Consider the following 13333-nt stretch of genomic DNA (forward strand, 5'->3'; position numbering starts at 1 on the left):
GCTTGACGATAATCTCGTTTCAAATCGATGATCGTTTTCACGATGGACGGCGAACGTGCCGTGGACTTGATGTTCGTGCGAAATGACAATGTTTCGTGCTGACAATGTTACATATTTGAGGATTTCTGTGCATTAATACATATAATCGTGATTCTCGGTTGCTTCGTGTGAAAAATAGAGAATAAAGATTGTGTAAAACCAACGAATTGTTGATGGTGCTAGTGTGAAGTCTGTGCTGTGTACGACGATAGTCTTCTCGTGTGCTATCGTGCCGCTGTCAACGAGAGTCTAAATATCTAAGCTCTAGGTTAATTCTATGGAAAAATTCAACGATTTGAATAAGAAACACAAGCTAAATTTTATATCTGAGGAACAAGAAGATTCATTATCTGTCTGAAGGAAACAGAGTGGCGCGAGGTACGCCCCTTTTACAGGTGCCAATAACATTTTTCCAACACCCATATCGAGAGAATCGACTAGCGAAGATAGCTCTCGCAAGAAACCTGAATTGGAAGAATTTCTGTTCTGAAATTCGTCAAAGAAATATTTTTCAGTGTCTTTGGATTCGCTAGCTGTACTTCATTTTTCCACTGTTTCGCGCAAAATCGATAGAAGAAGCTCGCACATTGTCCGCGGTCTGTGGAACGCGGGAGGAGTGTTGCCGACAAAAATAGCAAGAGTCCTCGGTGGACACAGCAGACAGTGTCCTTAGCTGTTGCTGTTCGTCCTTTTATTGTGAGCCGGCATTATTTCGTAGTGACTTTTTAACAACGCTACGTACGGCGCTGCTTGTCGACGGAACGTTACACACTTTCAAAACATCGTGTCTTTTTTCGCAGACCCGTGTCCGGCACGAGCCATAACATAGCCTGTGATCATTCAAATTTCTCCGTTACGTGTGTGTGTGTTGTTGGAGATTTTGAATCAACGATTTACACGCGCGTCAATGTGTCGAGCGATCTAAACAGCAGACGCAATGTCGTACCAACGTAAATAATTCAGTTTGGCGAAGCACGGTTGTCGGAACGGACACTCTAACCTTACTTGGAACAAAATTCAGCGATCTTCGTGCACCTAACCTTTGCGTTTTTCATTTCTGCCATCCGCATTATTTAAAATAAGTTTACACGCGTTCCCGATGATACTTCAATCAAAGAAAAACGTGGATGTATGAAGAACGGGAGGATTCTTTCAAAGCATCGTTTCGCCGGCTATGACGAGAACAAGGACTTGTTTGCATGGATTGTCGCTACAGCCGTTGCTGATGCTGTGATTTCGTTGAATGTGGAGTGCGATTTCGCGTCTCTTCGTCAAGGGCAAAACAGAGGAACCTGCCCCGAGGACGGAGGATTGGACGTGTGACGACGTACCCGATACGGTCGTCCATGTTTTTGACGCAATGGATCGTAACGCGGGTGACGATCGACGTAAGGGTCCTGCCGGCGAGCAACAGCACGGCGGAACCGAATCTGAACACTTCTCTGACGCTTACGATTCCCGTCAGGTAAGAATATTTACCACTTTGGGTTTTCTTCTCTGCTTCTTCTTCTTTCTCACCTTTTCTGCAGCAATCATTACTTCTAAATATCACTATTTTGTGCATTAAAAGTTTCATAAAAACAATTCGTTTGAAATTGTTCAGAAAGTAGAAGTGCATACTTATTGCGTAGAGCAGTAATGCAGTACGATAAGGATAGATTTGTATTTTATATGAGAAGTATAACTAATATATCTGGAATTAAAGAGCTAATAATATAAGCCTTTGTACGATTTGTTAGGGTACGTTGGATGGAATTCATTTTAAGTTAGTTACTATTCAACAGAGTACTTTGTTTTATGTATTTTCTTTTCCAATGTATTGGTATCATATCTTGTAGTACAGTAAAAGTTGCGCTAATATTCAGCAGTATCAGATTCAGAACCGTTGAAGAACAAGAATATTTTATGCTTGAACATAATTATTATTTCATGCTGTTTGCTTTATATTTCCCTGAGTATTTTCTTATAAATAATCATTTAAGTTTTTATTATCAGGGATATTCTTTTTTGTTTTGTTAAATATGAATTATAGTTTGAAGAAATAAGGTATGTAATTTCTTATTTACTGTATTTTCATATATATTTTTAAGCATGTCATTTAGGTATATTATAGTGTGTGCGCAGTTAAATTCCAGAATTTATTTAATTTTATCTTTATTTCCTTTGTGTCTTCACATATAATGTAATGATGAAGTACCATTTATACATAGGTACTTACATCATTATTTAATATGTTTCTATCTTATAAAATGCTAATGAAACAATAATTAGTATGTATTAATTTTATTTGAAAAAAATTTTATTCGGATTATATATCAATTGAAACCTTTTTTTTATTCTCTACAAAAAGATATTAAGGTACTTTGGTCAAAAATTGATTACTTCAAAAGATATTTTAGGGAGAGACATGGAGAACTTTAAGATATCTTTTAAGCTAATCAATTCTCGACCCAAGGACATTGGTAATTTTTTATAGAGCATAACTAGATGCATTCAATTACGTTTAGAAAAATATACAATTTAAACTAGAAAATCAAAATTGACCTTGAAATTGACCTTTACAACGCTTGCACTTCCGGGCACATGCATCACGCGATGCTTCATTCGATTTCATTTTTATTTAATTTCGCCTAATTGCATTTTCTTAATCTTTTATCAGTTGCGTAAACCACCTTGTATTTACAATTAAAAAATTTAATCTGTTTTAATTACAATTTAGTGTTTTCTTTTTTATTGAAAATTTCAGAAATATTAATTTACTGTAATAAAAGCTAAGGCTACCATTTCTGTACTCGTATATGTTTTAATTACAGTTGGAATTATATTTAAAAATCTCATTATAATAAGTACTACGCTTGATAGCGCTGCAAATCTTCTTATAAATTCGTTTTGCGTTTACAGATGCATTTGCTTATACCGTGATGTAATTAGGAGTGTTAATTACTTAAACTCATCCTAACATTCCGAACGATCTGCTTACAAGTTGGTGTCGTTAGGAATCAAATAATTTAGCTTGATAAAAGAGCATCGTGTTCGATCAATGAAAAGATACATATATCTACAGCGCCCTCGCATTCAAAGCTGCATTCGTGTACCATATTCCAATTACCTGTAATTAATGAACTCTGAATTTACATGTAGAAATGGTTGCGTGAGTTGACCATGCAACTTTCTACCACTAAGAATTCTTCTGATCGGTTTAATGCACAACTCGGGTATTCGATTTGCAGATTGAGGAATTTTTCATTTCCAAATGATAATTTTTATCAATAATATTATTATAAAATTTTTACATGGAGACTGAATGATTCTTAGAATTGATATTTTTTCTTAAAACAGGTATTACGAATACAGTTAAATTTCACCAGTCATACATTTCATTATCGGTTACTGTATTGATTCTGAAACATATAAATCATTGATCCCGTTACAGGTTATCTTGCTACTAGTTTTATTTCAAAGATTTGCATTCCGACGATCTTAAACCGAGCATAAATCCTGCTATCAATTATTTTATCACTATCCTTTCCGTGTAATTTGTAAAACCTGCGTTCTACTAATTTCAGCTACTTTATCACCAATTTTCTCTATAACATCTATCTTCTGCCACGTAAATTCACAAGTTTCTGACGTGTTTACCTGGCGGTGAAAAGAATCTCTCTGTACATGGTTGTTCAGGTTGGAAAGGTGCACGTAGCAGTGGCAAAGCTATTCCCGAGCTGTGACGCTATGACGAATATGGCGTTCGTTTCCTGTACGCAAGGTTATTTGTTGCACGGTTAAACGAGGACTTTACCTCTGCTCAGAACTGCCTTCACGGTTCACTCTTTTTTGGCACAACGTTCAGGATCTCCGAGAAACATGCCACGCACTCTCGTAATTATCCGCTTAATTACACCACTTTCGCTGACTTCGAATCGGCTTCCACGGGGAATTCATCCTTGGAACCTCTCTTTGAAAACATCTTTTTCTTGGAAACTTGATTTTCTCGTTTTAAGGTTCTGTAGTATTGGATGGGTAGTCAGAAACCTGATACGCGGTATTCGATTAGCTTTTTGGTGATTGGGAATGGGCAAAGAGAGAAATGCAGAAGTGTCATTTACGGTAGATATTTTGAAGAAGGGAGTTATTACTTCTCTTTATTTAATTGCATAATATTTTTAGACTGTACTCTGTTAACTTTAGGGGTGGTAGGTTTGCGAAAGATTACTGGCACTAGAATAACCGGTGTAGGGGTTGTATTTATAAGTATTTTGGAGTGCGATAGAATTGAATTTTATAAAAGTGGTTTTGTGCTAGATTTTTCTTAAGCTCTCCTTGGATTCTTCCAAAGTTTTCCTTAGGTTCCGTCTAGGTTCTTCCTAGATTCTATGTTCTATATTAGGCTTTCCTTAGGCTTTCTAGGGGTATTCTCTAGGTTCTCTGTTATAATTTTATCGATTGATTGATCCCCTTCGACGGTTCTGGGGTAAGTGCCATGCTGTTCCTCATGGTCCTCCTGGCCAGATCCTTCTAGATGAACCTTATCTTTTTACACGTGCCATGCAGCACCATGACTTCGGGTCATCGGCCACACGCGCGTTCCTTCGAGAATCGGCGATCGAACTCTCTATCGCCGTTCCATAAACAAAACATCCGCGACTCTTAGAATTCGTCGCACCTCAAGTATCAGGTACCGCCGGCCCAAGTCCGATGACAGACATATGGCTCGGGGTATCGATAGTCTAAAGAATCCTAAGAAATCCTTGACACCCAGGTCAAAGACCAAAATGCATTAACCCTGCCACGTGTCAACCCTTGCATACGTGCTGACGCTAACATCTCTTTAGGTCATCCTTAGATTCTCGTTAGGTCCTCTATAGGCTCTCCTCGGGTTCTCCCTAGCTCCTCCTTAAGTCTTTCTTAGATCCTCCTTAGATTCTTCCTAAGTGCTCCTTAGCTTCTCCCTAAATTTTCCCTTAACAATGCAAAACCTACTTGGCACTTAGATCTCATCACCAGTTATTAAATTTTCAATTGATAAAGTGTGAATATTTCGAAGCGTTCGTTTCTATCATAATCAATTATATTCTTCATTCTGTCCATTCAGTAAGTTCAATTTCTCTCCATTGTTCAGTTTGATTCGTGGTTTCATTCGCACCGTTAATCTTGGCACACGGCAACTACCGCAAAACCCGTAGCAATAAACAATCAATATGTAGGCATCATAGCGACCTCCTTATCGGTGGTCAAGTTTGGCATGTGACCAAACGAAGAGCCATGTTCTTTCGGTTCTTTCGAGAAAGGTGTTGATAAATCTGACCAACTGCTGTAAGAAAGTGACGGCGAGGACAAACATTTGCCAAGTGGTATCATTCTTTCTTCGTTTGCCTGGATCGTGGCAAGAAATCGGCTTTTAACACCGGTTCATTCTACAGAAATGTCTTGGCACCATATAAATTGAGAAATCGGTTCCTCATTAAACGCTTTTTTAAGAAAATTTCATCAATAACGTTTTAGTATAACAAATACAATAAATTCTATGGTATTTTTATTTCTTTGTACAATTTTAGTTGTCATATCAGTTTTATGTAAATATGACGTAATAGTAACTTGTTATTTATATTGATTAATAGCTGTAATTATTTCCTTCATGCACAGCTGTGATTATTGAAATTCATCTGTGAAAATTGTTCATTTGCCTGTGTTGTTCATTTTAATTATTCCAGGTGAAAAGCCTGGGGGAATGCGTAGAAAATGTAGTGTTGATTAAGTTTGCTTTGACACGCGTACGCTTTTCTTCGAGCGAAAGAGAAATTAGCGAACGAAAGCGATGTTCACAGGGCACGTGTTTTATAAAATTTGTGAATATAAATTAATCTGACAACGAGATATTTTTTTGATATGAAATAAAAAACTTCATAGAAATAGGATAATTTATTGTTGAAATAATCCTAGATGATAATATTTCTCAGCTCTATTTATTTTTATAAGTCCTGAACGGTTTTTATGGCACACACTGTATAATGTTGTATAGTAGGTTATCAAGGGATCTGAAAGGATCTTTGTCTCAATTGTTTCCGCCGATTAATGTTGCGGAAACTAAGTACCTAATTCAAGGTGTGTCGTTTAACTCTGGGTTACCTTGAAGAAAATATTGTAAAGCGTAGAAGCTACTATAGCTTTCATTGAAATTTAATTTAAATTTTACAAATAATATTATTTTCATAATAATTTTTCATACTTTATTTACATTCAAAAAAGAAATACTGAAATTTTCTTAATTACTAACTTTGTAATGAGTTTAATTTCAGTATTAAAATTTCACTTCAAACGATCTGAAAAATTTCATTTTCAAAGAATCTATAAATTACCTTTAGAAAATCAATTTAACGAGGAAGAAGTTCAGTTCAAGTTCGGTCTATTAAAAACTTCTGAACGTTTGAAATAATTTTTCTCTGATAGCTAGTTCTTTAAGTTAAACTGATTTTGAAGATCGATTCAGAGAATCCAGCATCTGAAATCGTTTTCAGTTTCGTTTCGTTGAGCATCCTTTCATATGGTCGAATGATTTCGTCGAAGGATTTACTTTCTAAATACTTTGTCTCCTTTGTGACGAAAATAATAACAGAATATCTGTAACAAAATTAAATTTATGAATTTTTAAGTTCTTTTGTATGTCATTTTTCTCTTCTAATTGTAAATTGTCCGTGTCAGTGGACTTTGGATCTAAATAAAACCGTGCTTGCTCCAATGATCTTGGTAGATCGATCGTGTTTGGTCACGACCAGTACACTCGCGATCAAATCAGGCTTTCACAGGGAAAATAGTGATATAGGGAAGCAGGAATTCTTTATTTTGACGATATTAATAATTATTAAAAACAGAAATAATTAATTTTCAAATTTCAACCTTTCTATTTGCTAGTTTACATCAATTAAAATAATGTTTTTCTATTGTTTTTTCTTTTTTTTAATTCAATGGTATCCTCCATGACATTCAACGTGTTAATATTAAAAGTAATTTAGAAACAAAATGAAATTAGATATAAAATCTGATATATAACTGACAATGAGAAGTAGGAATAATTAAGTAAGTGGTAATTCTAATTTTCCCGCGTAAACGTTTATACGCAAGTGGTGGAGACGCACAGATTCCTATGTATGTGAGGCTCCATCCGTACATTGTCACTTTTCCTGAGGATGCCCATGGAGAAGGTTATTTTTCCTAGGGTAGCCTGATTTGATCGAGAGTGTACACTCTCTACGGTAGATTGCTTAGACTGAAGCTTTTCCGGGACGCTTGCGTTAAATTAACACAGGAACTATCAAAGCATACTTAAAACAGATGGTCCGTTTGTAATTTCTTCATAATTTATCCAAATTCCGGTTGGTGTATTTTCCGTGATTTTTCAGGGTCTTCGAGTTAAATTAATACAAGGAAAACGAAAGCAACCAACAAATTATTTTTGTGTTCCCTCTTTTTTTTAAACTATTCACATATGATATAATTAGAACAGAATTCTGCTTACTGGAGATTCTGTCTCCTAATTAGATCTCGGTGTTGAATGAGTTAACATTGTCTCCATGGTCAGTCAAGAAAACCATCTTTCCAAGAGGAAAATCGCTGCGGCACACCTTGGCGATACCTTATAGGGTAATCGAAACGTTCGTGATGTATACCTGAGATGTTTGCGTTCAGTTTATTCTTTATGCATTACAGGATGCTGCGATTTAAATTGCAGAAATTTATCCTTGTTATTTTTGCAAATTTTAGAATTTAAGATTCCGTTTAATAATTATGGATCTCTCAATAGCAAATTTAATAGGAAAAAAGCAGTCGATAAAATGATTGATAGATACGTTTCTAAACACTATAATGAAAGAAAAATCTCACCATCAGTGAAAACAGCGGTTAGGAGATATCGACAGTTGCCTTATTCGTTTATTAAATTTACAAGTTGGGAAAGCTACGAAGATTCAACGCGTTAAACTTTAATGATCACGATATATTCGAGTGGTTTGAGCCTTCATTCGATACGAAATCCGTATCCGCCGTGTGATACGGATCGGATGAAATTTTAATACCTGATTTCCAGCTGTAGATTTGATTATCGCACATCTTGTTAATTGCGTTTGCGGCATCATTTGATACAATGCATGCATTAAAATCAATTTCAATTTATAATTTTAACTTTAACATCATTTGGTCGTAATAATTTCGAATATTAAATTACAGTTTCATTTTATCATGTATTTCGTTTCAAATCTTGCTGATTTTTTTTTTGCAAAAAGAGAACCATAAAATGGCCACAAATTGATTGCAAATTTTAATAAATAATTCTAAAGGAAAATAGAGCGAAGGTCGCGAATTTACTTATCAAATAAATATTAATATTAGATATAATTGGTTTTTGAGAAATGGATGCGTTTTGCGTGATTGTAGGTTTAAAAAATATTCTCCCACACCATAAACGCATTTTATATTTAAATACAGGGTATTACGGGTATAAAGAACTTCCCTTCATTCTTAACATAGAACGAATTAGAATCGTGAATCCTTGGTTCCCGCGCGAAACATTAACGTCATTACTTTCCTTGAAATGATACCTTCAAACGTTGATTATGGTCTCGATTCAGGACGATTTTCCATTTCCTGACGTATTTATTATATACGTAGCTGTTGTAAAGTATTTGCACGAAAGGAAACTTGATTTTTGTTTAGTCATGTTTCGTGGTGGAATTCAAAATAGTTTGAATCAAAGAATGAAGTTGAAGACATTTTATGAAATGCAAGTTCCCTGGTAAGTTTGAAATAAATTCATTAAACAAAGATGTTGTTAGGATAGGTTTTAGTAGAGGTAAAAACCTATCCTAGCAACATCTTTGTTTATTAAATTTATTTTAAACTTAGCTTTCTCCATAGCATAGGCGTAGCCTAGGTTTTAAAGTATAGAGTTCTAACTTTTATTTTTCATTCTGTAACCAACATTTCCACAAGTGTCTATGATATAGTTTTTAATATCAGCTTGATTATTTCCAACACCGGTCTACCCTATTCGCAGAATTGCGATGTCAGTATCTCAAACTTCCATCATCGATCGCGACTCCTGTATTTCTACCACATCACACTGCACACCATGACTTACTTACATGAATCACAATGATTCGAGTTCCCCCTCCGTTTCAACATCCTCTCCTAACGATCCGACTTTGTGCGAGTGCACGTGTAGAGTACCAGCTGACTCATGCAGCCACCACGAGACCGTCGTCTTTCCGCGGCTCTCTCCTCTCTCTCTCAAGAGAGAATGAAGCCACGTTTCGCTTCTAGTCTCGTTCCAAACTCGGAACACTTCTGGCATTCGCGGTCAGTTCCGTTCTCTATCCGTCTGCACACGTTGATTAACACCGTCTGACGATTGATTTCCCCGTGGACATTTAAACGACGACTTTTGCCAAAGATGTGCACTTTTCTGGATCGCCGACAAACGCTAGGGAAACGGTGATTCGGTGCTTTTCCCGTAGAACAGCGAGCAACATTTCAGGAACGTGTGTTGTTTTGGTGAAGAAAGAACCATTAGTTTGTTAAGGAACTATGTTTATCTCGTTTCTCTGTGATCCTTCAGCCTTTGGAAAAAGGACACTGATTATTTCTAAATAATTTTTTTTTAAATTCACTCTATGTGCCATGGATGATTATTGAAAAGATGAAAAGTGAACCCATAAAGAAACGTGACAATTCGTGACCCGAAGAATGCCTCTTTCGATGTCACAGAATTTTCAGCTACGACTGCGTTCGAATCGGTGCTCTGGCTTCTTGCCATGTGAAATTTGATTCACTTGGTGATTATATCAAGTCCACAAGAATGCATTCGCGTTCGTTACAATGGAAATTATAATACCGAGTAAAAGCTTCCCTTGCTCCATCATTTTTCTTTCCATCAAATGCAGTTGTTCGCTATTTGAACACTAGTCAACGTCGATTCGGAATTTCCTGGTCACGATGTAATAAATATTGCAATTTCTTCACCTCGAAATTTCTCCAACGAGATAAACGATAGTGTTAAACAGAATAGAATCTTCAAGGTGATAAATTAAGTGCCTTTTCAGAAGATACATTGTTCAAAGTGTAGCAAAGGATTACTGTGTTTTCGATGATTTTTGATAAGTGTCGAACTCGTATCGTGTACAGTGCTATTTTTGGCAATTTTTTTTCGTGAATGACAGTCGGGTTTAAAATGGCAAGCGAAGTAATGCTGGCGCCGACTGCGGCGCCTGGAACATCCAGACGAGAAATAGACGACGTCAGAGACATGGTTAGAAACGCTACCGTCACCACCATTTACGTAAGTTACGAGATTCTCGGTAGTATACGCATTATATAGGCCAGGAGATTACGCGTAATTAATTAGGATTATAATCTTCATTTCTCATCGCGATCGCATTTGTTATCAGACGGTTGTACAATCAGATTTATTGTTTTGCAGGAGTAGACAGTCGGATGTTGTATAGGTTTATATTTGCATATTATAGAAATAAATATTTGAATTTGGATGCATAAATATTGAAATATTATTCATGTAAATAAAAGATTGCCATCTTTGATATATGGAGCAGATTCATATGTCCAAGAAATAAATCTTGATATTCTCATATCTCTCCAACTTGTCCTTCTTCTCTTTTTCTTTCTCTTCCTGGTTGCAAATTGAAAATCGACCGAGTTCCAACGGGGGAAAAAAAAAATAATAAAATCCACGCCCGAGAGAAGTGAAACAAGGATCTTTCATGTTAACGTCGTCCCCATAAATCGCAACAGTGTAATTTTCGCCATGCTCCGTCGGACTTTCAATGCTCCGGGTGTTGTCGACTCGTTGCACAACTAATTAATAGGGTGATCATGTATTCAATATACGAGCTGGTACAGTGTTGTTGCGTGTCTGCGTTTCATGGTTCTCTCATGGTGCTACTTCCTTTCGGTTTTGCGTGGACTGTTGGAAAACGCGTAGGTTCGGAATGACGTTTAAACCTGCCTACTTGTTTGCAAAGCCACGATGGTACGAGAAATCGCGTTACCTGGACAAATAAAAATCCATGGGCGTAAAGCCGTCTCGATGGATAAATAATCCAACCACCGTGGATACCCGTGCAACACAGTAACAGCTGCTTTAACCCACGTGGGCGGTGATTGATCAACGCAGCCATTCAATTATCAATCAATTTTCGAATTATATTCTCAATGAAAAAAGAAAATTATTTAGATCGAATATCAAGAGGGTTAATGAATAAATTCTTATTACAACACAAATTTTCAAGCTTTCAAAGTGTAATTTATATAGAAAAATAAAAAATATCAGTTGTGAAAGCGTTGAGCGCGAGTGATCGTTTGTTGTAAATCAACTATACTGATCGCTAATTTCACGAAAAATGCATTCAGAGATGGGGCAGAAATAAAAGTGTTGACCTCTCTTTCTCTCGAAGGGAAAGATCATCGTCTGGCGGGATTAGAAGGATTTAAACGTTCGAGAATTCTCGTACAATCTCACGGTGAGAGCTCCGTGATCCTTGTAGGCGGATCGAAATGTGAGAACCAACCGTTTCCTTCTTTGGTAAGGCTGATCAACGCTTTCCAGTATTTTTTTATTCATCCGTGACAAAACGCGTTATCGTATCCCTCGTATGCTCGTTTCACTGAACATTTTGTTGCATAGCCTGTTTCTGGTGAAAATACGAAGATTACTCCATCATTGATTAGGGTAAAAAATGTAACATTTTAATTTAATTTTTACTGAAAATTAAATTCAGAAGTCAGGGCATTGGCGAGCAAAAATATATTTTAGGTCAATTTAAAGAAAGCCTATTTTACTTGTTTTTTTCAGTGGAATGACTTTTTTTTCATACATTCAACAAGAATAGTATCTTTTTCTTCTTTGTATCAAAGAAGATCTGCAAAATTTCCAAGGTATCATAAATTGAGGATGCATAAAGGATAAGAGCGTAACAAGACTTTCAGAGAAACGATTTGCACGATTCTGGAATTTCTAATTGGCTCTCTGATTTGTTCGCGCGTATAATGATTCTTTGACTATAACCAAAGCGGCTGTTTTAACGAACTCGGTGAAATGTCAGAGAGGGTACTTTGAAATAATTTCTGAAAGTCGTATCGTAGGCTACGTCGTCTGGTTGAAGAGTTTTTTTCTGGCACGGTGCTCTTTCTAGTAGCTCTGCGAACCTCTGCTCGAACATCTCGAGTTCCCTTCGAATCGTCACCCCATCATCACCTCGTATATACATGGTGAACACTCGGGGAACCAGTGAAAGCAAATTGATAGAAGCCTTTTTCAAACTTTTTTCTCCCCCTTCATTTTCACTCCGGTTAAAGAGATCGTGTAATTCACCTTGTTTTTATAGCCACTACCATTTGGAATTTTTACGTGAATATCAAAACAAGACACAAATAATTGTTGTCTCAATTAGTTGCAAAATTTAAAACAAGCCAGTGTGGTTTTTGGATTTATAGTATTCTTTCTCTCTCCCCAGTTCAATTATTTTGACATAATTCTCTGCTGTAATTATACACTTGTTTCGTTACTAGTTTTCTTCAACAAGCAACAAAGAAACTGTAGCTACCAGAAATTACCCGTATCTTGTGCAAATGGTTCGCGTGGGTGCGTGTGGGTGTTTCCAGACACAGTATTATCTTTATTCTCATGGTTCAAGCGAGCTTAAAGGTAACTCTCCCTTACTTATCGATAATTTATTATTACCGTTTCCAACAACTATTTACCTTTCAGTTAGCAGATTATGTTTCCGGCATTTCGCAAATCTATTATCCGTTCCTTGCGTAATTCTGAACCTTTGTTGATATTGGAATTGATCAATTCAATACAAAACAACGTTGCGCTTCAGTTTCAATACGTTTATATAACAGTTATTGGCTTAAAGGTAGAAGAAACTTTTTTGTTTTCTTTCAATAATACAATACAGAGCTTCGTTGTTTAATATTGATTGGTTCATTCAAGTAGGGACCATAGCGAGTGAAAATTTTCTGAACTGAAATCCTTGTTATTTCAACCAATTTTAGGCTGGGTCTTGAATGACCTAGCATCAGAGGGTTAAGCTCCGTTCAGCTCGGTTTTACCATCATTCTGCCGCGAATAGAAACCGAGAGTCCTCTCTTCCCCTACGAGTGCGTCGAGCACCGTCTGGAAAGTCAGCTGGCACAACACCATAAAGTACAAAAACCATCGTACGATGATTCATGAGCTAGCAGCACCAAGTTGGCAAATTTTGGACCAGCCTGCTCGAAAGTTCATCGA

General features: G+C 36.5%; 1 protein-coding gene across 15 annotated transcripts in view; it reads left to right on the forward strand.

Annotated features, from left to right (window-relative positions):
* The first annotated feature begins 46 nt into the window (after positions 1 to 46).
* Positions 47 to 13333, forward strand: part of LOC114882860 (patronin) — a 48008-nt gene continuing 34721 nt past the window's right edge. For 14 of the 15 annotated variants that reach the window (XM_029199978.2, XM_029200015.2, XM_029200039.2 and 11 more), the window contains exon 1: positions 47 to 1504. In XM_029199978.2, coding sequence (XP_029055811.1) covers positions 1283 to 1504 — 222 coding nt within the window. In that variant the 5' untranslated portion in view covers positions 47 to 1282. Of the gene's footprint in view, positions 1505 to 9321; positions 10364 to 13333 lie in introns of those variants that run through there. The other variant, XM_029200030.2, reaches the window with a different exon arrangement.

This window comes from Osmia bicornis, chromosome 4 (genome assembly GCF_907164935.1).
Source record: "Osmia bicornis bicornis chromosome 4, iOsmBic2.1, whole genome shotgun sequence".
NCBI lineage: Eukaryota > Metazoa > Arthropoda > Insecta > Hymenoptera > Megachilidae > Osmia > Osmia bicornis.